General features: G+C 40.8%; 1 protein-coding gene across 6 annotated transcripts in view; it reads right to left on the bottom strand.

The window, feature by feature from the left end:
* The window catches only part of adkb (adenosine kinase b), a 138180-nt gene that overhangs the window by 28154 nt on the left and 82145 nt on the right, over window positions 1-27881 (bottom strand). For all 6 annotated transcript variants that reach the window (XM_025010756.2, XM_017438791.3, XM_017438799.3 and 3 more), the window contains one exon: window positions 23051-23221. In XM_025010756.2, coding sequence (XP_024866524.1) covers window positions 23051-23221 — 171 coding nt within the window. The remainder of the gene's footprint in view (window positions 1-23050; window positions 23222-27881) is intronic.

The following is a 27881-nucleotide window of genomic DNA, read 5'->3' as shown; positions in this document are numbered from 1 at the left end:
ACGTCAAATGTTTACACTAAAACTTGCACTAGTTTTAGGGGGGAAAAAAAAGGGTAATTTTGAATTTGATGCCAGCGACACATATTCAAATTGACGGGACATGGGCAACAAAAGGTTGTAAAAAATAAGTGTTACAAATAAGAAATGGCTAGAAGAGCATTTTTGCGACAATTTATTTTAATTGGCAACAGGTCAGTGGGAGGACTGAGATGGGAAGAGGTTCACCAGTTTATTAAAAAAAATACTGCATCTAAAAATAATGGACCAACTTCATAATGTTCCTCAAAAATGGGAAGACTTTGAATATTCAAAAATATTCCATTATTTGTATTTCAGAATCTGACCAAAAGATTGCAAGGCTAGAGAAATTGTGTGCCAAAACCAAGGCTGAAAGTCAATATTAGATGCACGTGACTTTTTGGCCATATGTGAACACCATCCAGAAGCACAGCCATGTTTTCTGGGCCAAAGCTCATTTAAAATGGACTGAAGGCAAAGTGGAAAACTGTTCTGTGGTCTGACGAATCAAAATCTGACATTCTTGTTGGAAACCACGGTCACCACTTCCTCTGAGCTAAAGAGGAGAGGGACCATCCAGCCTCTTATCAATACAGAGTTCAAAAGCCTGCCTCTCTGATGGTATGGGGGTGCATTAGTGCCTGTGGCATGGACAGCTTACACATCTGGAAAGGCTCCATCAACGCAAAACAGTATCTACAGGTTTGAAAACATGTGCTCCCATCCAGACAATGTTTTGTTTTGTTTTTTCAGGAAAGGGCTTGCATATTTCAGCAAGATGATGTTAAACCACACGCTGCACCCATTACAGCAGCACGGCTTTGTAGAAGAAGAGTCCAGGTGCTGAACTGAGCCGCCTGCAGACCAGACCTCTCCCCAATGAAAAGCATTTGGGGCATCATAAAACAAAATAACCTGGCAAAGAAGAACCAAGCACCGTTGAACAGCTAGAATCCCACATCTGACATGAATGGGACAACGTTCCCTCCAAAACCTCCAGCAGCTGCTCTCCTCTGTTCCAGGATGTTTGCAGACTGATGTTAGAGGAAGAGGAGATGCTTCACAGTGGGAAACATGGCTGTCAGTACAATTTAAACATTTGATATGTTTATTGTGTTCCACTGTGAAGGAAATATAGATTTATGAGATTTGCAATTCATTGCATTGTTTTTATTTACATTTTGAAGAACATCCAAACTTTTTCAGAATTGGAGCTATACATATTTTCATAACTCTAACCAACTAATTATAGTGTTTATAAAGCAATTAATGTATATTTTGAAATAGTGCTAATAAGTTAACTCCATTCAGCCACAGTTTATTTAATTTGGCAGCAGCTAAATAAAGTTGGGTGTAAAGAGTCATCACAGAAAGAATGTATGGCGGTAACTTTAGGCTGCAATATTTCAAATAAATTGTATCAGAATGAAAATCTCCAAAAACCCCAAGATCCACTGAAAACTAGTCACTTTGGTCTTTCAATAGGAAATAAACTGAGTGATGTTTTCATGGTTTTGTAAACTATTCTGTCACTACAGCGAGATCTGGCCACGTTCCTCATCTTCAAGTGGAAACAGCTGCTCATTAATGCGATCAGTCATGTGAGTTACATGTTCGGTATGTCAAAACATATTCACAAAAGGTGCTTTCACTATGCGCAAAACTTACTTTTTTTTACGAGATGTTTTGAAAAGGCAGGAAGCCATAATCTTTTTTTTTTGTTTTTGGTAATTTTGCATCTATAAACAAAATATTTCAGTGTACATTTTCACACGACCCCTAAGAAAATAAGGTGGTCGAAGAAAACAGGATTTAATTTATCGCTTCTGTGTATCTGTCTTTAATCTGTCGACAAGAATACACAAAAACTACCCAGACAAGCTTTGAAAATGTGCTGCAGATTCAGGTATTTCTGTGAAACTGTTAGAATAAAAGCTCAAAGATCCGAGTGGTGTGAACAGTGACGAATGTCGCCGACCGGCAACGTTTGAAGAACTATGATTTCTGTGGTTTCAGATGGTTGTGAAAGACATATAGACGCTTCGTTCAATAACCTCCTAAGTGCTCTTTCAAAATGACTTCCCTTTTCCAATCGATTTCTTTAGAGGACTTCCCAGATGGTTGCGTGCAACAAACCATCTGGCAGGTCAGGCTACCTTTGGTTACCATATGGCCAACACAAATTTATGTCATGTATTTAGACTTATTTTCAAAATGTTGGTTTTACACATTTATAAAACAATATATATATATATATATATATATATTTTGTATCATACAATCTAATTAAAGATGGCTGCCACAGCCAACTGATCTTCAATCAAAAAAAGTTTTACAGTAATTGACTTAAAATGTGGTACTGTATTCTGATTGCTAACAGATTGTACAAGAACGTTAACTAGCTAGAGTGAACTCTGTTAGCAAAATATCTTAATAAATCTTTCAGGAAAAAACTAATCACCTTTACAACTTGTTCATTTTTGGAATTTGAAATGGCCGCCACGCCCAACTGATCTTAGCAAACACAAAGATGGCTACAACTCAACTTCAAGGATATTGTGCTAAAATTTGTTGTGGTAGTACTTGAGGGGCGTTCATAACACTCCAAGTGCTGCTATCGGTGCAAAGTCTGTCATCATATGTTGGAGTCAACCTTGTTTATCTGTTAGCAAAATATCTCATGAACTGCTGGATGGATGTTAATGACACTGTCAGGAAGTGTTTGTTGGTTGCACACGTACAACTGATTAACTTTTGGAGCTGGCGTATTGCACGATGGCCACCACAGCTAATCAACATTAGTACACGCAAAAAGAGCTACAAGTCAGTCAGTTTTACAAATGTTGAGCTAAAGTTTGGTGTGGTAGTAGCTGAGAGTCATTCAAAACAAATACTCTGAGCGCGACATCTGGCATTATTGCATGAGATCGCACATGAGGTTATTTTCAGTTTGATCAAAATGACGACAACTCCATCATTTCTCGGTGTAAAATTTTTAAATTTCAATCTCTGGCATGAAAGGCGGGGCGGAATGCAAGACCTTTAATTTACTATGTAGCTCATAAAATAAGTAAAATCTGTAAAACAACCATGAAGCTGTTTCTGGGTGAACTTTTACCAGTCTGTTACAAACTGATGTGTCATATTTTAGAGAAACTGATTCAATGCAGTGTATGCTTTATTAGGAACCAAAAAAAACCCAGTTCATCTTTAACATAGTTACCAGTGATGTTCCATATGTGCTTCTAACTAAACAGGCCGCTCTATGATCTGTTAACTGATGACAGAAGCTGTTACATGTCAGCTCAAAGCGTCGCTGCAAATCATGACAATCTGGATCACCGAGCCCACCTCTGATCCCCAGACGGGGCAATAAGTTGATTTTATGATTCTAAATAATCCAATTACGTGCGGGAGGGCGGGGGCTGGCATTTGTGTGACCTTGGGGAGAGGTTGACAACCTGCTCCTCAAACAGAAGGGGAGGAGATGACATGGAACAATAAGGTTAGCGGTCCCTGGAGAGACTCCTCATGGCTCTGTGTGTTGGATCAACTTCACAGCAACATGCCAATTCATCACACACACACACAAAGTCTAAACAATTAGCCGCTGCAGTCGAGACGCAGTTTTATAATCATGTAGATGTGTCATCTCGTTTCACCTCCCTTCGCCTTTTTTCCCCGATCCACCGAGGGTTCGGGTCTCGTGTTTGTTTTCCTTTATTTATGACCACATATTGACTTTTCTCCTCAGGAGCGTTCAATCACTGACAAGCTGGGGAGGCATCTCGCCGAGACAAGAGCAGCTTGAAAAACATCCTGTCAAAACAGTAATATTTCACATCAAAGCGTTTAAAAAGAGAAACAGAAATGAAGACTGCAACGGCGCTGCCGAGCGGCACATGGCTCCTCCTCGCCCTCCGTCTCCCTCTAGTTAGCAGCTATAATATTTGTGAGAAAAGCCTTATGAGAGCGCGTGGGCGTAAGAAGAAAAGATAATTGAAGCAATATCTATGAGCCACATGTGTACACTGTAATCCTTTTTAGGAAATTATTAATTTCTATCAGTCGCTATGTATTCCAACATCAGAAATATTTGTAATATAGGCTTAGCTAAACCTAACATCTAAATATTGTATGGCAGAAAATATGCAATTACTGAGGCTGCACGAGCAAGCCAATAAAACAGAACAGATAGGTAATTAAAGCTGCAATTCCTTAAGGAGCTTATGGCATTAATATTCACAAATCTTACATTCCAGGCTGTGTATGTTTCATATTTGACGTGTGCTGCTCTGGCATGTTATGGTTTCCAAATGACGTCCCATGTGCTCCTACAGCTGTTGCAACAATGACAAGTGCTTTGAGTGACATCTGGGCGCAGGAAGAAAAAAAAAAAAAAGCCTCTCGCTCTCGAAAAAGCCTCTTGTTTCTTTCAGAGATGGCCGTGATTGCGTGCCTGCCTTTGATAATCTGCTGCCGGGTCTGATTCCAGAAGGAGGAGAGAGGACCGTCGCAGGTTTCGGCGGGCCTCCGAGTCCTCCTCGTTTCACTCTCCTCCTCGGGCAAACGAGGTAAAAGATAACAAGGCGGGCTGAGCGCACGAGCCCTCTGAAGCTGTGGTTAATATGAAGCTATCGGAATGTGCGAGATGTCGCTGTTGTCAGAGGCTTAAACAGTCAGAGGGATATTTTTAGAGACCTTAAGCTAAAAATCCAGAGCCCCAGTCAGGAGGGGTGAGAGCAAAACACACAATGAAAGTGGAAAGATACACTTCATGCAAAGGGCAGCTGACAAAGCTTCACACTTTGGCTTTTTTTTTGACAATTAAAAAGGAGCTTTATGCTCAAATTTAAAATGACTTGAAAAACGAGAGTTTGGTGGTTGGAGTAGGAGGTTTTTCTTTTTTTTTTTTTCATTTGTTCAGATATGGAAGCACAAACATTTGATTTTGAATCGACTGTAAACGACTCCTTGTATTCATGTAAAAGGTGTAGTTTAAGCGTGAGGGACCAGTTGGAACAAAAAGAAAATGACTGACTGATACATACTGACTAATCATGAATTAATTATTTTCTACGGCCATTTTTCCAATAACAGCAGCAGAGGTTTTGCTGTAAGTATGGAAAGGCAGGAAAAAAAAACAATAAAAAAGAAAAATATTTGACATAAACCAGGCAGGTTTATGTCATAGAGTTGTTATTTTTTATTCTGAAGTTATGTTTGATTAAATTTAGGGATAAAACTTACTTAGAAAAAACCTGTTAGGCCAGAAAAGCTTGATGACAACAAACTGTTTTATTTACTTTTCCAGAAAATATTATAATATAACTTCCACTGTAATCTGGGTAAAGTAAAAAAGAAAATGAATTAATTAGGGATGAATAAATAACTAGTTGAAGAATTATTTTTACTCACAGGCCTTCTACTTGCTTAAAAGAAATGCATATCACCTATGGCCTTTCATGCCAGAGTTTTACACTAAGATTATCTTATGTTGAGTTGAAGAAACTTGGAAACAGTGTTATGCAATATCGTGAGACGTCAGCCTCAGAGTATGCGTTGTTAACGACTCTCAGCTACTTCCACACCAAATTTTAGAACAATATCTGTAAAATCGACTGAATTATAACCATTTTTGAGCTATATAAGGTCAGTAGGTTGTGGCAGCCATCTTGAATTGGATAAGCCCCAAAAGTTAATTACTTGTAAAGATATGTCCAATGATTATTCCCTTAAAGTTTCATTTAAATCCATCCAGTGAATCATGAGATATTTCACTAACAGACAGACAGGGTTGACCGTAAATGGGTAATGGCAAAATTTTAAACAAAGATCTAGCGCAATTTGTTAACGTTAAGAAATGTGTCGGGAATCAGTCTCAGCTGCTAAGACACCAAAATTGAGGTCAATCTATGTAAAACGGATGGAGTTATAGCCATTTTTATGGTTTTTTTTGAGGTCAGCTCATTGGTCATTAATGATCACTTTCTCTGTTTTTAGCCATATTTTGGATCGTTTCTAGCTCTTCTTATTTAAATTTCCATTATATCTATAAGATGGTCAGCGGTCCAGCCCACAGACATGTTTATTTGGCCCAAATCTTTAATGTACATTTGCTTTTAAAGCATGAAATAAAAGGCTTCAAACTTGAGAAACTATAGAAAGCACTGGATTTCGAGATAAAATATTCCAAGTAACAAGCATTTAGGATTTTCTCCTGTGTGTGACAGGTTGTTGAGCATATGTCACAGCACAAGTGCGGAAAAAAAATATCCAATTTCAGTGTTTCCCAAAGAATCTAAATCAAAGAACAAACCTCAGTGCTAAGGTTAATAAATGTTGATAAGCTGAACAGTGTAACTCCCCCAGGCCATTCAGAAAATAAGCATTTGCTTGACCGTGTTAGCCCCAGCTGAGGCAGAGGCAGAAATTGAATTGTATTTGACACTTTGTGTGAAGGGGACACAATACTGAGAGGGGGGGGGGACAGCCCTGACAAGCTATTTGCAACAATAAATCTGTTTTCTTCCACCTTTCTGTGCGCTTCAATAAGAATTCGTTTCAAAGAGCCTAAAAGAGCCGTTTTAAAGGAGAACAGATTAATGTAATGGTTAAAAAAAAAAAAAAAAAAGGGTCTTTGAAAACGGCGCGAGATAAAGGAGAGCAAATTATCAGTTGAAAATGACGAATCACTCACTGCAGAAACCTTTTAAAATAAACTAAGCATGACTGGGTTATGACACGTCAAATAATTCAGCCAATTATCAGTACTTGCAGTAATATGTAACAATGGCAAATGACATATTTTCCTCATTCCCTGCATGTTAGCTAAGGCATCAGTGGGGCGAGTCAGACAGCTTTCATAAATGCCTGCTAAAACGACATCTGGCAGTCAAATCAAGTGTTCCCAGTTAGATTACTAGAGCATTTATCAAAGGCTGCAGGGGAGAGAGTGAATACCTAATCAACACGATGGCAACAAAGAAAGTTGTCAGTCGTCTTTACATGGCTTTAGGTCACAAACGTGTGTCCTGCTGGTAGTCGGGAAATCTGCCCCCCCCAGCACAAACCCAGGTGCTGGTTAACAGGAAGCTGCCACCCAGCGCTTACGCCGATCTGTGCATATTAATATGATCATGTAAAGCTGATAGAAGGGGAAAGAAGGTGGTTCGCCACCATGCAGGATGGATTAGGAGGAATAAATGACCCGTGTCGAGAATGTGGAGATACTGCTCAAGCGTGACGTGTCCCAAACATAAAGACAGGAGTTGCTCTCACCGCGTCTGGAAATGTACTCAACGGCGATAGATTGTATTTCATTTGATTCCCCTTCTTCTTTTTCTTTATTACTTCTTAACCGATTGCTGAACCTCGGATTCAGGAGGAGCAGTCAGGCTTTTGTTTGGACTGGAGAACAGTGAATAAGATCTTCACCTTTGCAGAGTTGCTAAAAGAGTCATGGAAACTTGACCGTCCAGTCCACATGGGTTTTATGGATCTGGACAAGGCTCTGGCACTGGTTGGACTCCGTCAGGGCTGCCACTCGTCTTCAATCCTGATTGTGGCATTTTATGGACAGCATCTCAAGGTGCAGCAGTGGAGAGGAGAGGAGGGCGTCTGGTTTAGGAACCGCAGGGTCTCATCTCTGCGTTTTGCGGATGATGCTGTTCTGCTGGCGTCTTCAAGCCATGACCTCCAGCATGCAGCTAAGTGTGAAGAGGCAGGGCTGAGAGCCTGACCACCCGAGGTTATGGGACCTGATGGTCAATCTACATTTTAAACTCCCCTTATAGTCATGAGGTATAGAACATAACCAAGAAAAAAAAAAGATCTCTGTTACAAGAGGCTGAATTAGCTTCCTCTGTAGGGGGGGCTGGTCTCAGGCTTAGAGATAAGTTCCATCATCCTGTAATTAAATTGGGACCACTGGACTCAGGTGTTGCCAGTTAACACCAGACAGACAATCCACTCCCGCTATGCCTGCAACGCAAACAAGGCAGGCAAAGGCGGAAGAAGCTGCCTCGCTCACAACTAATTTAGACTTTGTCAGACTCCCAGACAAATTACCCAAACTGTGTTCTTATCAGTATTTTCCTATTGTCTAAATCCAAAGTTGTGAAAAAGCGCAAGGAAAACAAACACCTGTTAACGGCAATTATTTTAAAATGAACTTATTTCCCCATTCCGTTACACAACACAGGCCCCCCATTCACCAGATGTCACACTGATGAGAAAAAAAAAAAAAGCATTTTAAATAGCTTCGCCTTCTGCAGCTCATAAAGTATATTAATCTCCAGCTTCTGCCAAATACTTTTGTTTGCCTACAGCTATGTTCATTATTATTCTGTAATATAATGTAAACTGTAATGTCACTCTTAATTAGTGGTGATACAATATTTTTGTGCCTGATAACAAAAAGACAATTAAATACTAAGACACTTTTAAGTTTTCGATGCATGGGTTTAAAAAAAAAAGCATTGATTAAAAAGAGAAGTTTGAAGGATGAATAGCTCCGTCTCTAATTGAGCAGTACTTTCATAAATTGAGTTGACAAACTCTTAGACATATTCTGCAAAAATATGTTGTACAAGGCTCAAATAGGCCAATGGTTCACCAGAACACAGAGGATCCGAGCCAGAATAAAAATAAATAAAAACACATCCAGGTGAATAACTATCAATCATTTCACAAATGTGTGTTTGTAGACATGCAACAGCCCATCTGAAACTGCTGCAGCGTCGAGCTACATGCTGGAGCCACAACAATTACTGCTGATCAGGATCAACAAATTCATGTTGTCCATCTGTGTAACAGACTCAGTCAGCGTCACGACGTGCTGCTGCCATCACCGCGAGGCACAGCAGACCTAAAGGAGCATTCGGGACTCCTCGCAGTAAGTATTCCTACTGTCCACACTGGTCCTGACGTCTTATTTCATCACATCCCGAACGAACCGTGATGGCGCAACACAGCCGTTTGGCGGTGGGTCTGGTGTGGTAAAGCCAGTGTGACGCTACGGTTGGTATTCAGACGAATTTGCACACCAACCCTCAACTTGTCAAAGAGCTTTTATTAAAAAGGTGCAACGATGTCAAGTGTGACTCTGATTTGTCAGATACGGCTTCCGATAAACTATTTTAAGCTCCTTACTCCGCCTGCTAGGCCGCATCTAAACCTGATTAAAACTGCTGGCATTTTTCAGCACGTGTTCACAACAACAACAACAACAAAAAAGACAAACCTATTCTCCTAATCAGCAGTGATTCATTGGGATCTATCAAAACAATACTGTGGCAACAAGTGCAGGAATAATATACGCATTATTTGTAAAACTGGAGGGAACATCTACTATTGACTGTAATGTTGTTGCTGTGTTGCCTTTTATTTCTGAATCTCTGCAACTTTCGTTTGTTTTAGCAGCAAAACGGTTTGAAATAGCAAATATGATTACATTTTCCATTTAATCATATCGTTGCAAATAATATACAGTTATTTATATGAAAGTCAGCTAAAATAATAATAGTTATGTTTGTTTTAGAAATTTGAATTAGTCAAATACAGGTTTTATGTCATGTCTTTCTACTGTTTTTAATTGTAAAGCACTTTGGTCACATTATCAGATTGTATAAGGGGATATATATCCCCCTCTGTCCCAGTTATGATTGAATAAATGTAAACACTAAAATGGCTGCAACTCAGCCAGTTTTAAACATGTCGAGCTGAAATTTGGTGTGGCAGCAGCTAAGGTCATCTTTTATTACACATTACATGATGGATCTGTTTAAAACTTTGGTACCAACTATTGATGTCAACCCTGTTGTTCAAAAACGGCCATGACTCAGCCAGCTAAAATTTACTGTGGTAGTAGCTGAGAGTCCTTTTTTAACACATTTGCAGTTTCAGAGCATTGGAAAATGAAATTTGCCAACTTATTGCAAATGACTTTAGGGGATACGTTTTATTACCCTACTATGCAGAGAGTGCAAAATCCACAAAAACCTTTATCAGTACACCACAATATGCAAATTTGTTACTAAAGTCAACAAAATAGAAAACGTCTCAGATGTCAAAAACAGAAGCAAAGAAGTAACCTTATATTTCCTATGAGACTTGTTCAAACCTAAAAGTAAGAGTAACCTAAGCTTCCTTGTCACCAATTGTAATATTGCTCTTCCCCCACCCCCAAGTCCATTATACACCAATAAGAACAGCCTCTGCTTGTATCAGTCTGAGTCAAACTACCAGGGCAGCAGAGGTCTCGAGCCCACAGGGACAGCAGCAACCCCCCTCCTGCACAGGTCCAAAGGTTAAACAATCGGAAACATGTGCAGCACATAAATATCTTGACTGATAGCAATCTCAGCGCAGAAAAGAAGGGTTTGAATAAGGGATTCCGAACAGACGATGTAACCCCTTTTCAGAGAAAAAAAAAGGACCAGGCAGCAGTGGTTCAGTGTTCTGGGGCTTAATGGAAGCCGGGGGCAGCGGCGGGAGCAGCTCTGCAGACAGGGGAGTAAGTTATCAGTCTGACGGTCTTATCAGCACTGAAGGCCTCTATCACACATCTCACCTCTGGGCTCTAACAAGGGGTCAGCAAACAATGCCGGACTACCAGAAAGGGTCTTTCAAGGAAGTGGATGAAGGATTACGATGAACTGGTTCACTCATCGATGCAGGGTCCATGCAGCAGATTTTAATTACGTCTAATAAGTCTCCCACAAAAGTTCCAGCTGGTTTCTCCCCCCCCCTTTTTTTTTTTTTAAACTTAGATTTCTTTGTGGCAGAACATCAGCCATCCCGGGACTTTGCTTTCCCGCCTCTGACTGTTAGTGCATTATTCCAGATGTTTTGGATCTGAATCTCAGTCTTCCATCATTTTAAGCATCTCTCTTTTTCCTGTCCCGCTCTCTCTGGTGTGTTCATCTTGGTCCATGTTTGCTTCATTTCCACTTCGTGAATGAAGCGCTTTGCCTACCACGTGTTCAAGTTCCAGCAGATATATTTGAAATTGTAATACAGGAGCAAACAAATACTTGTACTAGTAGAAGACATAACCGTGTATTTATGTTATATGTGGTGAGAAGTCTCCCTGTGAGCCTCGTGTTTTCTTATCTGTAGATCTTTGTTCTTATTGTCTGGAGCAACTGTGGGTTGGTGTTTGTGCACACAAGAGTCTTTAGATACTTCTAGCTTTTTCTTTGCTGAATAACACACTTTTCTCCTACAAATGCGGGGATATAATTCAAGCCTACATAGGCCTGTTTTTATATCTTGATGCATAGATCTATGACCTACTTATTTGGCTCCAAGTTATGGTTCACTTTGGATTTTGGCTCTGTTTGTTTTACAGGTGCTGGTCTGCTGCAATACCCGGTGGTTTTTCCTGCGGTTGCAGATTTCACTTTTAATGCAGACCTTCACTTTAGCAGCTCCTCAGTAAGACAAGTTTGTTGCTTGCTTCTACCAAGAAATATATCAATTTGTCATACTGGCTGTCCATGATAAACATTTACTGTAATATCTTATTCTGTGCACTTCTTTTTTTATTTTGCATTTAAAAAAAAAGAAGCATCGCTGCAGCTAAGTTGTGTCACTGAACAAAAGAAGTAAAATTCATTACCGACTACTTCGAAAATCAAACTCTTGCGGTAATCTTGCTTCAAAAGACCTCTCTGTCCTTTGAATAAGTTAATCTAATGAAGAAAATAAAAGAGAACACAACTTCATTTGTTCAAGAGCTAACTTCTGCTTCTGCTCCAGTAAGTTTTTACAAGTTTGCTTGTTCAAGGTCCTGTTAATTAAATTTTAATATTTCTCCACAGAAGGAGGATTGCCGTTTCTTATTCATGCACGGAAGCAGCTGAATTACACTCTTGGCTTGTATTCTTTGAGGCACATTTTCAGGGTCGACATATCAATTTATCTAACGATTTAAGCAGGAGAAATAACTTGTTATGTTGCGACAGCAAGTTAGGAATTGTTTAGCATTCAGAGACAAGACTGCCTGGAGGTCCTCTTGTTATGAACCTCCAGCTGGAGGCCTTGAGAAGTTGTTTTCCTAATCTGTGATGAGATCCCGCTCAAACACAATATCGTAAAGTTTTGCCAAGGTCGTATCATAAGAGACTAATTTGTGTTGTGTCTCGTTGCCGCACTCTGCTCTTTTAGTCGTAATGAAAAGCTTTTGTGAGGTCTCCCCACGAAGGAATCAGACAAAAGTTTGTTTATGAACCAAAAAAAAAAGAAAAGAAAAACAAACAAATCTGATCAAAACACACAAACACAATTTGTGTGAATATGATTTTGTTAAAACTATAGTTCGGAGCTTCTGAACTGAGGTTCTGTGGAACGGTTAAGAACGATCGTAGATGGCTCTTTGACTGAGATCACGTTGGAGAAACAGAGTTTAATTCTGACCAGACTGATAAACTAACAGCTTGTCTGAGAGAAGCCAACACTAACGTGGACTGCTAGTGTCCTAAAAAAACAACCTTCAATCTCAAATGAAGAAAATCATGTGTATGTTATTTTATAGACCGTCATATTGCTGTTAATTTTACATTAAATGGTTATTTACATAGCGCTCTATGGTCATATGCATGTGTAAATAGCAGCAGCTGCTAGCTGTAGCATTTTTGATGAAGCCTGGGGCACTTCCAGAGGGAGTATCATCTTTCTGCCAGAATATCTGTGTAATGTGAAACCGATAAAGGGCTTTAAAACAGCGTTTGCATGAATTGCCATGAGATCTTTGAGACTGGAATCGTTTCAGGGTGACAACAATGTTCTTTGGTTTTATCCCCACTTAGATTAGGCATCCAAACAAAGACATTTCAACAACAGATTGATAATGTTTTTGCTCTTGTCTGTGTATGCGTGCATGAGTTGGATTATTACCATTATATGTCATGAACTACTGGACAAATCGTAATGAAACTTGCATCAAGCAATCATTGAACTGGTTAGCTTTTGGAGTCAATCCCATTCAAGATGGACGATTTTGGTGTGCTAGTAGCTGAGTCATTCCCAACATATACTCAGAGCTCTGAATGCTTGCATGAAATCTGTTTTAACTCAATTAACTAATGGAGTCAACTCTGTCCGTCTTTTAACAAGGAATCTCATGAACCACTGGGTGGATTTGAATGAAACTTTCAGGAAATAATCATTGGATCTAACTCTACAGCTGATTAACCTTTAGAGCCAACCCAACTGGTGATGGCTGCCACAGCCAGATGACCTTAGAAAACACAAAACTGGCTATAATTCAGTTGGTTTTACGGATACTGTGCTAAAATTTGATGTGGTAGTAGCTGAGTCATTCCTAACACGTACAGATTGTGAAATCTCATTATATCGAATGAGATCGTGTAAAACCTTAATTTTAAGATTTGATTAAAACCGCTACAATTCTGTCATTTCTAAACATAAAATGATTTTAGTCCAAAACTCTGGCATGAAAGGCGGGTGATAAGCATTTTCTCAAGGAATGCTAGGCCTTTAATGTCATTTTCCTAAATGGATGAGATGTTTGTGTTAAAAAACTGCTTTGCAAATAAAGATGCAGAATTTCAGTCCTACCTTTGTGTTGGTGTTACAGCAGCTGTTTCTACTCCTGCTGCAGGACTCCTATCATGTTAGGGTGATCCCATTTGGGTTATGGTTTTCTTTCTGATGCGTCTGAATAAATATAAACACGTTTTCTTTGTTCTTTGTAGCCAGTGCTTTAAATAATGACTTGTGAACGGTGGTTCTGATTTAATGTCAATTTTTCACTCTGGATTCAGTCTTTGTTGTTGAAGAGTTTGTCACAAACACTTTAGATGAAGTTAAGTCGAACTTCCAGTCGAGCCGTCAGCTTCTCTCAGCCTTTTATCCAGTAAATTCAACAAACATTAAATTGAAGCTGCTGCAGACAAAGGTCAAAGAACTGAACAGTTTTTTTCTTTCTTATGCAGAGAACTGTTGAAAACAGTGACCATACCCTCCTGTGTATAATAAACATGTGAGCATTTGGCCCGCTCTATTTACCTCCTAATGAGAAACAAAGATCTGCTCTGGAGAGGCTTGCATGCCTCAGATGATGAAAAACCCAGAGAGGAAAAAGAAAAAAAAAAGAAAAGAAAAAGCCCTCAAAATAATTCAAACCATTTGTGTGCACATGAGACATAAGAGCTTTGTGTGGATAAACTGACCACACAAAAAAATGAGATCATATTTAGTGTGTTATCTATTTATGGGGCATTAGATGGCCATTTGCCAAAAAAAAAAAAAAAATCTGTGTGAAGGGCAAAGGGCGTTTCAACGAGAAGGCAACACATCTTTCCATGCATGCATACAGACATGTGACAAATAATACAACATGGCTCTTCTTGGAATGAAGCAACCACCAAAAATGAGTGAAAACTCTTGTTTCCCTGAGCTGAAATCAGACTGACACAAAGGTTCAATAATCCATGACACAAAACAAAATGTTATTAAGGGTTAGCAGATTATGTTTCCTGATTGCTGATCTTTGTTGTCCTCTTATCCAGAATTTTATAACCATGAGGAGAATTAGGGATCCCTCCAAATGAAACTGGAAAACATGAGTGTGGACTGTGGGAATACAATCATGAGTAGACAAAGGCCAGTCCTCCTGCCAAGTCTGTGTGGATAAGAGGATTGGAGATGGGAGAAAAGCAACCAGCCAAAAACTCTGAGCAACAGTGATTTGGGAGCGGGACAGGCCTCGGGATTGTAAGGGTATCCAGGAAGCTCGGTTGTGTTAAAACTTCTGTGAGGATCTTTACCAACAAGCTGACATCCTGCAACGTCTCCTGCTGTGAGAAAAAAAACATAAACTCCAGCAGAATGAAGGCACTATTGATCTGCTCCCGGTGCAATATCTCCTCTTACATCCATAATTATTCTCCTTCAGCTGGGCTTCCATTCGTGCCCCGGCTGCCAGACTGGCTGGCTTTCCATTTGCTTCCTTGTTAAAGATGCTCTATGGTCTCACATTTCATGTTGCACTGCCAACGACCCCCCTCTCTTAACCCTGGCATTTTCAAATATTTCATGGTTCAGTCCCAGGCTGGGGAAGGCGGCTTCGGTGCGGCACAATTACAGTGGTTAGCCGGACTCCTCCGGTGGAGCCGTGCTGGCTCCCAAAGTACCATGGCTCGCAAACAGACAGCCAGGAAAAACAGAGGAGTGTCAGAGAAACCATTCTTCTTCGCTGAAACCACTCTCTGCCTACATCCACAGAAAAATGCAGATGGGTTAATTGGAGTGACACGTCGTGTGAAGGAGTTAAGTAAAAGTTTCCAATCTTTTCAGCTTTGACACCTTTCAAACAAAGAAAAAAAACAGATGAAAAGCTTAATTCATAAGCAATAAAAGACACTCTTACTGTATTTAGCACACTTCAGTCTCACTCACTGAAGCCAGCAGTTAAAAACTCTTCATACTGGAGCAAGATTTAGGTAAATATTACTGAATGAAAGATGTAAGAGGGTCAGTCTGCTACTTTGGTGACTGCAAAAGCTAATTGTATTACTGTTACTGGCTATGCACGACAGAACTACAGCAATTTATTTTTTTCCCCTGATGGAAGAAAAGAGACTTGCTTATTATATCCTGGTGGTTGCACGTTGTCAAATTAAAATGTAACAACGAGCAGAGCGGGGCTTAAAAAGCGAACCACGAGTCTATTCCAAGAGCATCCAGACATTACGGGTCATCTCTGCCAATATTTACAACAAACGCAAGTCATTTTTTTCACAAAAACATTGTGTAAAAGACTATTTTAAATCCTTACAGTTCTTATTTTCTGCAGTGAGATTTAAGCCATGGTTCAAACAACCAAAGGAAAAAACGGTGCTGTGATTTGTTCATCACCATGTCCTTAAACCACAAAAAAGTGCACTTCGAATTTGGAAAACCAAACTTGAATGTGTTGTCATGTGTAAATTTCTTTGATTAAAACAAAAAACTCAAATCTTGCTTTAAATGTGCAATTTGTAAAGATGTTTAAAACTAAACTCTTTTTATGCTTTGAGCCGTTTACACAGTATTTAAACAAAGTTTTCAACCAACACACACTTCATCTATCACAAATGTCTGTTTTGCAGTTATCAAGGGTTCCTTTTGTGCTTAATTTGAGTTAGGACGTTAAAAAAATGTTGTTAAAACCTCAGCTCCAAGGTCTACAATCATTCAAAGTGCCAAACAAAAATCCAAAAGGGCTTCAGACATTATTCGGTTTGTCCACAGTCCAACATGCCCAGAGAGTCACTTTTCGTTGATGAAGTCCTTATCAGAAAACTCTTGTCAATCACGACGACACAGGTAGTCAATTGAGCGAAATGGTAAAGCCATTCACAGGAGCCGTTCTTGGAAAAACAAGTGTTAAATGTGAAAACAGTCAATTTGTCTTGAAGAGCTCAGGCTTCCCCAATAACTGGTGTCTGACGGTCCTACAGCAGCGCTGATTCTGCTGATAAAAGTATTCTTTGAGTTAGTATGGAAGCTCAAGTATGACCAAAATCATGATGAACAGGGCTTAACTATATTAAAACAGTATATTGAGACCTATTAAATTCCAATGCAACACCAGTTTCTACATCCTGAGCCTTTGTAACTAAAAAGATGCTGATTCATTGTCATCAGTTACAAATGATATAAATCATCATCTTGCATCTTGGAGAGCTTCTGACTGCAGGGTTAAAACAGAAATTTATAAAAGTAAACAAACAAACAAAAAATCACAAGGAATGCATCTTTCGCATTTGGTCAAGCCATGACTCATCATAAAAATCGTTGACTGCGCGTCACAATGAAGGTCAGCGTACTCCGGCTCCGAACGGAGAGCATGTGACTCATCACAGAAATAGCCCATTCAATTAAAATTCAGTTGTGAAAGACACAAAGGAGAGCAGCAGCTCATACTTCATGTCTCTTTCCTCCAATGACACGTTGTGATTGTTCCGCTTCGCCGGCTTCAGAGATGGTTCTGTGTTCATCCTCCAAGTTGGCCTGTGGGGCCTAGTGAATAAACACGTAGAGGTTAATGTCTCGTGTTTCTTCTCTGTTCTCTGCAGACAGCTCTGACAGGAGGAGGAGAGAGAAGAGCCTAAAAGGGAAGCTGTTTTGGTAATACGCTAATCTGGCTCTCGCATCTCTTTGTTCCAGGCAGTGAGATGGGATATTTTCCCCCAGCTACCACTGAGGAGTACATTTTGAGTCCGCTGTGGGTGAGCTGTCACGAGGAAATTCTTTCTCCAATTTTTTTTTGTGTGTGTGTACGTTGAGAGGACTCCTCGTACCCTGAGGGGTCTTTGGTGAACTTGCCGTCACCCACACACACTGACAGCAGAGAGCAAGTACACTCGCAGCGCCACCGCACACGTCACCGAGGCGATAAACAGCCACAGGCCCCGACACAGAGATAAGGCTTCCGAGCAGTCTATCAAACAAACAAAGCCAGATGATGACTCTGGAGAGGTGTTGAGAAATGGCACCACATTACCCATGTATCGCTTTCCTTCCATCTCCAAAAAAAAAAAAACCTCCCAAAAAACAAAAAAAAAAAGAACAACACACATATATACACTTGTACACCCACTTAAACCTGTCCTGGAAAAATCATTAGAGTTCCCCACTCGCAGATAAACACACACACACTGCATGCATATGGAGAAAAATGGGGCTGAGAGCCAAAAGGCCTGAGGGGCTTTTCATGACAATAAGCTTCTGTAGAGCTGCTTGTATTCCTCCATCTAGATCAAGGTGAGCTGCTGAGGGATGGGTGGGAGTGGGGAGGGGGAAAGAAAGCAGGATAATCATACAAAATATTAGGCGAAGAACATTCATACAAAGTGCAGAGAAGAAAAAACCTGTGTCATTTTTGCTCTCACGGCCTGGTGAGACGGGAGGCTAAACGCTCTTTTAAAACAGCTTGAGCACTGAAATGATGATGGCTCCTTTTGCCTCAGCAAAGCACATTAATACATAGCTGAATGCCATTTCCACTTTTGTTAAATGGCTCACCTATTGAGTATTCAATTACAATGACTGTCTCTCATTTGGAAGACGGGGCTGGGACCCATATAAATACCCTCCCTCTGAGTGCAGGGCTGCAGAAGTCATTGGACAGCAATGGAAGGCATGTGGTGCGCCATGTATGGGGATGGTATATAATGTTAATGGCAGAGGAGTGAAGAGATTGGCGGCCGTGGGGCAAAAAAACTAAGCCACCTCTGAGTGGCATTCTTTTATTGAGCAAGCTAATTTTTAAACCATTTGCACACAGACGGGAAAAAAAAGAGCTAATCTAAACTGAGAAAGCCTGGCCTAAAAAAACCATCAGTCAGGGTGATTAACTCCGGCTTGATTAATCGTTACATCCGTTTATGATATGTCTAACATTGCACAATACAAATCTGCCAGTAATGATCCAATCCTTTCCCCCCCATTGTGTGGTTTATCTCATATGCTCCAATAGCAAAAGCAAATTGTGGATAATTTCATCGACGGATCCACTGGCATGTGGTTTTTCCAGCGGTAATGATTCCCTCATTCGGTCCTAATTAACTGCGGCCATTAAACCGAGGGAAATGTAATGCCCTGGGTTCCGTGTCAGGTAGTCAGAGGAGGACGGCACAGGAGGACTCAATTAGGCCCGCACCGTTCCCAGGTTATCACACGACATGTTTGCCAATTAAGTGAAGTAGCCTCTGATGTCTTGTGCGCCTCTGTCGGCACCGCCTCAGAAGCTCCAGCAACACAGAAGCGACGTCGCCTTGGACCCCCACCCCAACAGCGAAGGAACAGACACTACGCTATGCCCCAAAAAGGCAGTAATTACAGGACGGATGGGAGACTGTTATATAAGCACAAGGCTGCCGATAGGCTGGGCTGGCCAGGTTTTAAACAAGTACCAGCAGGATCGAGTTCTAGCCGAATCACCCAGGGTAGAAACACAGACACACTTCCACTTCAGAAGCAGGGGGGGAAAAAAAAACACTAAGAGATGAAACTGAAACTATTGATATTTTTGAAGTCTGTGGTGCTGCATGACTGTTCTTCAGATTTCAAACAAGCAAAAAAAACCCAACAACAACAAAGTGATCTGGTTGAAATGACTTCCTAGATTTGACAAATATCGCTGCAATCGATTCCCCAAAACTATCTTGTTTGAATTTAATGCCAGCCACTTTCAAAACATAAGATATTGTAGCTGCTTTAAGCATATTTCCCTCCCCAGTGAGGGGAGCTCTGTTTGGTGACTCAGTGAGTGTAGGAGAGGGAGGCACAGACAGACAGACACATTAGCCTTCCCTTATGGCACATTCTGCAAGGCAATAGGAGTCAGACTGCATGATGCTGACTGTCATTGACTTGTTATGAAAGCATTGCGGGCAGAGGCTTATCCATCACATTGGGGGGTGGAAGTTGGGGTGAAAGGACGGCCAGGCGGGCCGGAGGGGGGTGAGCGTGGGCGAGGCAGCCCTGTTGCCTGTCACTCATCATGCACCGCTGCATGACCGCCAACCTTGTCTGGCTTGTGCACAATGGGAGGTCTGGGGCTTGACTGTATGAGCAGTCATTCCCCGCTCCCTCCTCCCAGCTGCCAACACAGGGAGGCGAAAGACAGGGGGGCGTGGGGGGGGGGGGTTTAGAAAGGAGTCAAAACACACCGGACAGGCATTAGTCTTACACTGAGCCTTGAAGACCTGACTGCTTCAGGCGACTGAGATGTGAATATATGCTCTGTTTCTCACCGAAACTCTTCATTTTAGAAGTTCTTAACCCGGTTTTTTGAAGTGCAAGTCCTGACAACATCCCCGAGAGATAATCTTATTTGACAAACATAAATTGCAACGTTCCACAGTGATTAAACCTTAGTAACGAAGAGGTGTGAGCAAAAAAAAAAAAAAAAAAAAAAAATTAAGTAACACCCAGCTTGAAAATACTTGCGGAACGTACACCATAGTTTAAGAGACAGAACTGTTCCTCACAGCAATTAGGGTGCAAGAGAGAGAGAGAGAGAGAGAGAGAGAGAGAGAGAGAGAGAGGCGCATATGTAAAAGGGAGGCCTTATGTTAGCTGCGGAAAGAAAAGAGGAAAAAAAGCTGAAGTCAGCAAGAGCAATAAATCCTCAAATGCTGAGCAGTTTCTTCCAGCTCCGTCCTGTTCTGCTGCTGCCATCTCTACCCTGAAGACAGGGCTCTGTTTAGTAGCTTTAGCAGTGGGGCGGCAAGTTCAGTCCAGTGAACATCCACTCTCCCTCTCCTCCCTCTCCTCCTCCTCCTCCTCCTCCCCTAAAGGTGCAGTTTGTCCAGGTGGTGCCTCAGAGTGAAGCTAATCTGGCCTGTTAGAGGATACTTCCCAGCAACACTTGCAGCCTGTGCCCACAGCTTGACCTCCAGCCAGCGACGCGCCTCCACAAAGCGGCGAAAAATCAATAGATCAACCGGCATGAAATGGCGCGGAGATTGAGATGAATGATCGCTGGGCTAATTCTATTAATCTCTTTATGGGTCAGCAATAAGTGAGACGCTTAATGAATATGGAGAAGAACAATTAGTGAACTCAAACGAGGGATACAGAATTGTAATGTAGATTTAAAGTTTTAGAATATAGTAATAAGCACTCAAGAAGCCCTTACCTCAACAATCAAGCACAATATGTTGATTTTGACTTACTGATTGAATATTTGCATAAATATTTAACCTGTATCTTCAGTGCGGTGAAGCTTCTGGATGGATTTACTCTGTATATTAAAGTGTGGGGGCAGCCTTGACTTATTTAGAAATACATACTCTGTATTTGATGATGACTGACTACAATCTGCATGAGAACTGATGACTAAAAGGACAAAAATCTAATATACACAGAGTAATGAGCTACGGCAAGTGTAGTGATGATCTACATTTTCCATCCTCTAATGTTGCATTACACTGCAGCTCACTTTGACTCTTTTCTTCTTTTTAGCATCAGATAGTTTTCTCTAAGTTACTTTCCGCTGCAGACAGAACTTCCAGCAAGGTTAGATTTAGCAGCTTACCGCAGCAGTACACTTTGAAACTGCCATGACACAAAAAAAGGACACAAGACCTCCGTTTGTGGGTCTTTGGAACAGTCATAGCATGACTGCACTGTGGTTTTAAAGGCATAAGAGCTGGGGAATCTTTTTGATGCAAGCCTAGCTTACTTCTGCTGAGCGCTAGTTGTGGACAGAGAGAGAGAGAAAAAAAAAGAGTCATTACTAAATCAATACTTTAGCTTTATAAACCAAATATAAAGAAGATGTGCACCAGGTCTGCCTGGTAATAGGATCAAAAACATTCGGTCTGTAATGACATGCAGCAACCTTTCTTTATTACATGAGCTAAATTGATAAAACAAGAACGTCACCAAGGATTTAAGTCCATTGCAACCCTTCATGATGGTGCAACGACCATTGGATCCAAGGCTGAAAAGGAGAGGGAAGCTGCAAGCTAAGATCTAAAAAAAAAAAAAAAAATCCTGTCAATGTTAGACAGTTTCTTTCACAAAACGACTGCAGTGAAGGTGATGGGTTACATTACAGCTGACTGATTATTGCAGAGAGTCTGCAATCCACAAAGATGACTGGTTGAAATCTAACAAAACCCACTTTCCCTCTGTGCTCGTTGAGCAAGCGTTCAAGCTGAGTCTTCTGCTGGAAAGTTTGTAGCCTGCTGTGTCCGCTGCTTAAAACCAATATGGTCAATATGCTGCCAGACCCGTTTTAAACTAAAGAAAAAAATCTTTCGATATAACATTCTGCAGCATTATGATGCCAGTATTTATGTGTTGTTAAAATAATTTATTCTATTATGCAACAGCAATAAATAATTGAGTATTGCATCTCTAATGTACAAAAGAATTAGGGTTAAAAATCTACTTTAAGCACAAAATTGCATGCAGTAATAAGAGCATGAAACTGAGGTATATTTTGTAGATAATGTAACAATTTTAAAAAGTAGATACCACCCAACCCAAATGTGCTCAAATTCTTTCGGATTTTGGAAAGAACCATAAATAGAGCTGCTTCGTGCTGGGTTTTCATGTCGACTTTTCGAATCAGCTGAGCTCCTTCTGAACCTTGACAGCTGACAGTGATCGCGGCGGTTATTGTGCAGGCATGTAGTTGCAAGGTTTTAATAAAGCCCCCCCATAAAATAAAATCTGCAGGATGGGTCACACAGATCACAGAGACCCTTGGTAGTTTTTCTTGTGGAGGTCACGAGTGTTTTTACTGAAAACACATTCTGCAGGAGTTCATCCAGGAAGTGGTGAGACAGTTCACTTAAAACTGGAATATTCAAGCTCAGGGTGGCACCCAGTTGAAGACTGGTAAAATTAACGATTGCATAAAAAATAAACAAAAAATCATGATAATTCCTTTAAAGAACCAAGGATAAGATAAACAGACTGACAGTATTATCGCTAATACAAATACACAGAGATGACATTTGTTGCATTTATTGGATAATATGTAAAAGAAATGCGCACTTCCATAGTGATGTGTCACAGAAAAGAGTCTGCAGATGATGATAATTTTTTGATAAATCCCCCAAAATAAAAAAAATAAAAAAAATTAATGGCCTGGTATTCTTTGAAGTAATGAATATCACCCTTCGCCTTTCATGTCAGAGCTTCAGACTAAGATCATCTTATATTGAGAAATGACAGACTTGAAAATAACCATGCACAATTTCATGCAATCCTTCCTGATTTGTTAGCACTTGGAGTATGTGTTGCGGATGACTCTCAGCTACTACCACACCAAATTGAAGCTCAAATTTGGTAAAAATTCACTGAGGTATAGCCTCGGTGACGGACCATAACTGTGACAAACCAACTCGAATTGGTACAACTTCCAAAGTTAATCAGTTGTAGATGTACAACCAATCATTTTTATAAGCTCTATGTACATATAAGGAGACACTTGTGAAAACATTGTCAGAAGAATGTGTCTGCAAAGAAAAGAGCTCTGAACAAGCTTTGTTTCACTCACCGTCTCGTTGCCAAACAGGATGTCAACATAAGGCATAACCTTCATGAGAGGCTCCCTAAAGAACTGGCTGATGAACGGTGCTGAGAGGTTCATGCAGAAGATTTTGTTGTTCTCTGAAGCATGCTTTGCCACCTTGAGGATGGACTCCGGAGACACGGTCAGGAAAAACCCCTGAAACAGAAGTTAAAGGCAGTTTGATTGACATGGGCTGAATCAGACAAATTAATCAGAACCAGTTTTCAGCGTCGGGGCAACATTATCTGTGTTTTGACAGCCTAATGTGGGCCAGGAGGGACTGAGCCGTGACGGGCTCCTACGAACTGAAACCCTTTCAAACTGGTAATTTGTGGGTTTTGGGATTCTGACAGGGCAGTTTTGGGGTGGCACAGCTTGATATGACTGACATAACACTGGCTCCAAGAGAAAAGAAATCAACAGCGGTGCTCAAACACTTATCTGAAAGGAAAAAAAAAAAGCTTCTTAGAGCATACACAGAGCAACAAAGAAGAGAGAGGGGTGGGGGGGGGGAAGAAAAATCCATTCAGGACAAAGCCCGTGGCTGGACTCCAAGGCTCGTACTGGAGGAAGCAACATGCACGTATCCAATGATAGGGCGAACAAAAGTCTCGTCTGGACTCTCCTTACTTGGAAACAAGAGAGGCAGGCCCACTCATTGTGTGAATGAATACAAATCAGGTAAGAAAACACCTTTGTGTTTCAGGTGGAAACCTGAAGCGAGACTCTCCCGCGAGCCACACAAAAACACTCCTCCTTTGATACTGATCTTTCTTAACCTTGTTTTTCAGCAACAAGCTCCTCTGTAAAACCACTGTGTCACAATAGGGGCGAGGGGGGGGAGTGAGTGGCGGCGGGAGGGAAGGGGAGGAAAGGAAAGTTTGAGCACAGTGATACATTTAATCTGGTTGAAAAGCGTCTATTGTGAGTACAGTGCAGTTCTCATTAAAGCGCTATGACATTTGCAGCAACACAGGAGCGACCTCGGTGAAAAAGAAAAGGGTATAATACCGGTGAATAGAGGGCGACTGTGTAGTTAATTTAATGTACAAGGTATTACAATGCAGCCGTGCAAAGCAGGTGAATACTTTATTAGCCACTGGAGGTGTAGTTCACTCTTTCCGGACACATCCTGCGTCCTCCCGATGGATTGAATGTTTTCCCTTTTTTGAAATGTCCTTAAAAGTTAAAGCCCAGGTCGAGCCTGTGGTCTCTGTCGCGGTATCATCTGTTGAAAAAGGTGTTTTCAGTGAGTCTGGGAGCACAAAAAGGGCTCACTCTGGGCTAATGGTCCGTCTCTGACCCTGACATTTTTCTTTTAAGGAGTGCCAACGTGCCAGAGGAGGAGGAGGAGGAGGCGCAGATTGTTCTCTGACACAAATGATCTTTTTATTTTTTTTAATTTTTTTTTTTGGAGGAAGCAGAAAATAAACTGCCATGGTTACCGTTATGTTAAGGCTGATCAAAGGCCAGAGGCACGATGAGGTATCCTGAAGGGTGGTGGACTTTAAAAGCCAAGCAAAGTTTTCTCTAATCAGACACTGCCTTGGCGAGGTTGACTTCAAACACCAGCAGCACTGCCATCACTTCAAATTACCCAGAGAAGTGAAAGAAATCAGGCTGGACTCTGGACACAAATAACTACAAAGAGTTGGCACTAATATTTGGTTTTCTTCTTTAAGGTGAAATGTTGAAACGTGTCTGTGAAAAATATATGAACAATTATTATCTTACCTATTGAGACTGCTTTTTAAATATCATTTTAGAGAAATATTTATTTTCTAACTTGACTGACAAGCTGACGGGTTGCCCAAGGAAATAAAGTCTTGTGAGAACTCAAGATGTGACGCCTCAGAGTATGTGTTGTGATTGACTCTCAGCTACAGGCACACCAAAATTTAACACATTATCTGTAAAACTGACTTAATTATAGCAATTTTTGTCTTTTTTTAAGATCACTTGGCTGTGGCAGCCATCTTGAAATGGATTGGCTCCAAATGTTTAGCAGCTGTAGATGCACATCCAGTGATTCTTTCTTGAATGTTTTATTAGAATCCATCAAGAGGTTCATGAGATATTCTGGTAACAGACGAACACAAACCCATACGTACGGGCAAAGACATTATCCACCGCCTTTTGCCTTTCAGTGGCGGGCGACAAAAATCCCGACATTATTTGAAATATTCAACTTTAAACACCCATCTGAATTTCCCCACAGGAAAACGAACAACCGTGCTCAAAAGCCACTCAGCTTTTACCACATTTACCTGAGCCTTAAATTAATTATTTCTCTGAAACGATATTTGATTTTGTTGTAAAATTGGAGTGCAAAGTTGGCTCGTTTTTCTAAAATAGTACTTAACTTTATGAAATTAGGCAAACATAACAGATTAATCCACCTGAGATTCAACCGATGGTTTAAAGGAACTTAACATCTGTCTTTTAATTCACCCAAGTTTATCTTCTGTGCTGCAAGACAAAGCTTTGAGAATCGTGCTAATCTTCCTTTCCTACCCAGACTTCAAACCCTACAAGACTCAGTTGGCTTGTGTGTGTGTGTGTCTGTGTGTGTGTGGGGGGGGGGACAAAGACCCCAGTCTGAGCCATGTGAAATTCCGGTTGCCACCAACTCTGTGCTTGCCGTCTATGAAACCGGAGAAGTTAAGTCTTTAGTTCTGCGGCGCGGCTCGTGTATCAAGAATGCCAGATCCAGTTTCCCAGGTGTCAGAGGCGCCTGTGAAGTGGGGTGACTATCACGTTTCCAGGTCAAGATGATCAAAGTGCCGGGTGTACTTTGCACAATTTCCACCCAGCCAAAACATCCAATAAAGCGTTTAGATGTGCATTTTCCTGGCAGACAATAATCCAGGACGATATCTGGCCACGTCAAGTGGTAATTTGAGGGAAGAGCTGGAAAGGCAGAGCATCAATTTTCAATGTTTACTCCAAAGACGGAGAGCAACTTCCACTTTACTCAAAGAAATTGTTTAAATGCTGCTCTGAGATTAAATTAGTGGAAATCTAACCATAGAAAGCCTCACAGCTCAGCAACAGCACGATATCACAGTACTCTCCCCGCTCCCCCCCCGGCACGGTATCAGTGCTTTCCCCCCGGGGCCGCTCACATCTGAAAAGCTGAGTGTGATGGATGGCATGGTGTCACCGGGCTTAAAATAAAAGTGGACATCTGAAGGGTAAAAATGATCTATTTTGGGAAGGGCATTTTCATTTGCACCAGCAGCAGAGGTGGTCATGGGAAAGAAAAAGCCCCCCCTCCCCTCCATCCCCAACTCCAGGTCTATTTTAATTCAGCAAGGATAAGTGGGAGTGTTCAAAGTAGTGTGTCATGACAGTTTTGACACTTTCTATTACTCAGGAATGATGGAGGAAATTTAAACCATCACCACCTCAGTAAAATGAGTATTTATCTCCACTGCAGCGTTTCCTAATTGAATGAAATCTTTAGACCCTTGAAAATGTTTTTTATACAACCACAAAATACCAATTTACTTTCAGAGGATTTGACAATATTTTGAGCCTAGTACTGATTAAATCACAGTTCATAATATGAAGATTTTTACTTTTCACTAGAAACCAAAAACACGGTAAAAAAAACCTGGTAATTCACCACAGCAGTTTACTGCATTTTATATTGTTAGTTTATGCTTTTGGTTATGTTCAAGGTTCAGGATTCTTCAGGTAAAATATAATATTTTCAACATTAAATATAATTGAGATGTCTCTTTAGCTGTTAATGTACTGTAATAATTTGATTAAATGTATGTTTAATTAACCTCAAATTAGTTTAATTAAAGATGTAGCATATTCTAATGTAGACTTTCATTCTAGTTTTATTTCATTTTAAACCTTTTTGTGTATTTTTTTATTTATTAGAAGATTACGAAGCGTGCCCTTACCAAGTTTTAAAATGAGGTAAATACAACTTTTATGTCAGAGTTATAGACTAAGATCATCTTATGTTGGGAAACGACAGAGTTGTAGCTATTTTGGTTAAACTTGAAAAAAATGTGATGTAATGGCCAAACTTTAAACCGAGATCTTTCACAAACTGTCACCAAATTCTAGCTCAACATCTGTAAATTTATCTGAGTTCAAGTCAACTTTTGTGTTGGCTAATGTTGATTAGCCGTAGCGGACATCTTGAACTGAGTTGACCCCAAAAGTTAATCAGTTGTAGATGAACACCCATGAGATATTTGGTAACAGACACACACGCACACACACAGGTAAAATTATTATTGTCCACCTATGCCTTTAGGCTGCGGGCGATAAAAATGGTCGAACCTTAGTCGTCCCTTCAATTACAGATTCACACCACCTGCCATTTGCACAGTTTAGAGAGCGACAGCAAGAGCAACAGCACGTCTAACTCCTCATTTTTTATAATTTATGTGTTTGTTCTACAGAAAGCCCTGTGAGCTAACCAGCGGCGTTTTTCGCAGCTTTTCAAAAAGCCGCCCAGGCTATCCCCGTCATTACATTAGACAGCCCCCCATCATGCTCTCTGGTTTACCAGGTTCATTACACAGAATTAGATGTCACACAGATCAGAGAGTGCGTGATGCCACACACTGCTCCCCTCCTCGGTTATCTCTGTAGAGCACTGTTGTGAGCTGGATCGATAGCTGAGGTTTGGAGCTTCATTAGCTCAGTATGACTCCATCTCCATCAAGACACCTCTGGCATGCTACGCCGGTGTTGCGAGGTATATTTTACTCTAAGATCCAGAAGGTCCTGCTGTTTTACACACAAACACACAGGCTTTCGCACATTACTGGGGGGGGGGGGGGGGGGG

The sequence above is a fragment of the Kryptolebias marmoratus genome, linkage group LG17 (assembly GCF_001649575.2).
Source record: "Kryptolebias marmoratus isolate JLee-2015 linkage group LG17, ASM164957v2, whole genome shotgun sequence".
In the NCBI taxonomy this organism is placed as follows: domain Eukaryota; kingdom Metazoa; phylum Chordata; class Actinopteri; order Cyprinodontiformes; family Rivulidae; genus Kryptolebias; species Kryptolebias marmoratus.
The sequence above is the reverse complement of the archived record's forward strand: the minus strand, read 5'-3'. Positions and strand labels throughout refer to the sequence as shown.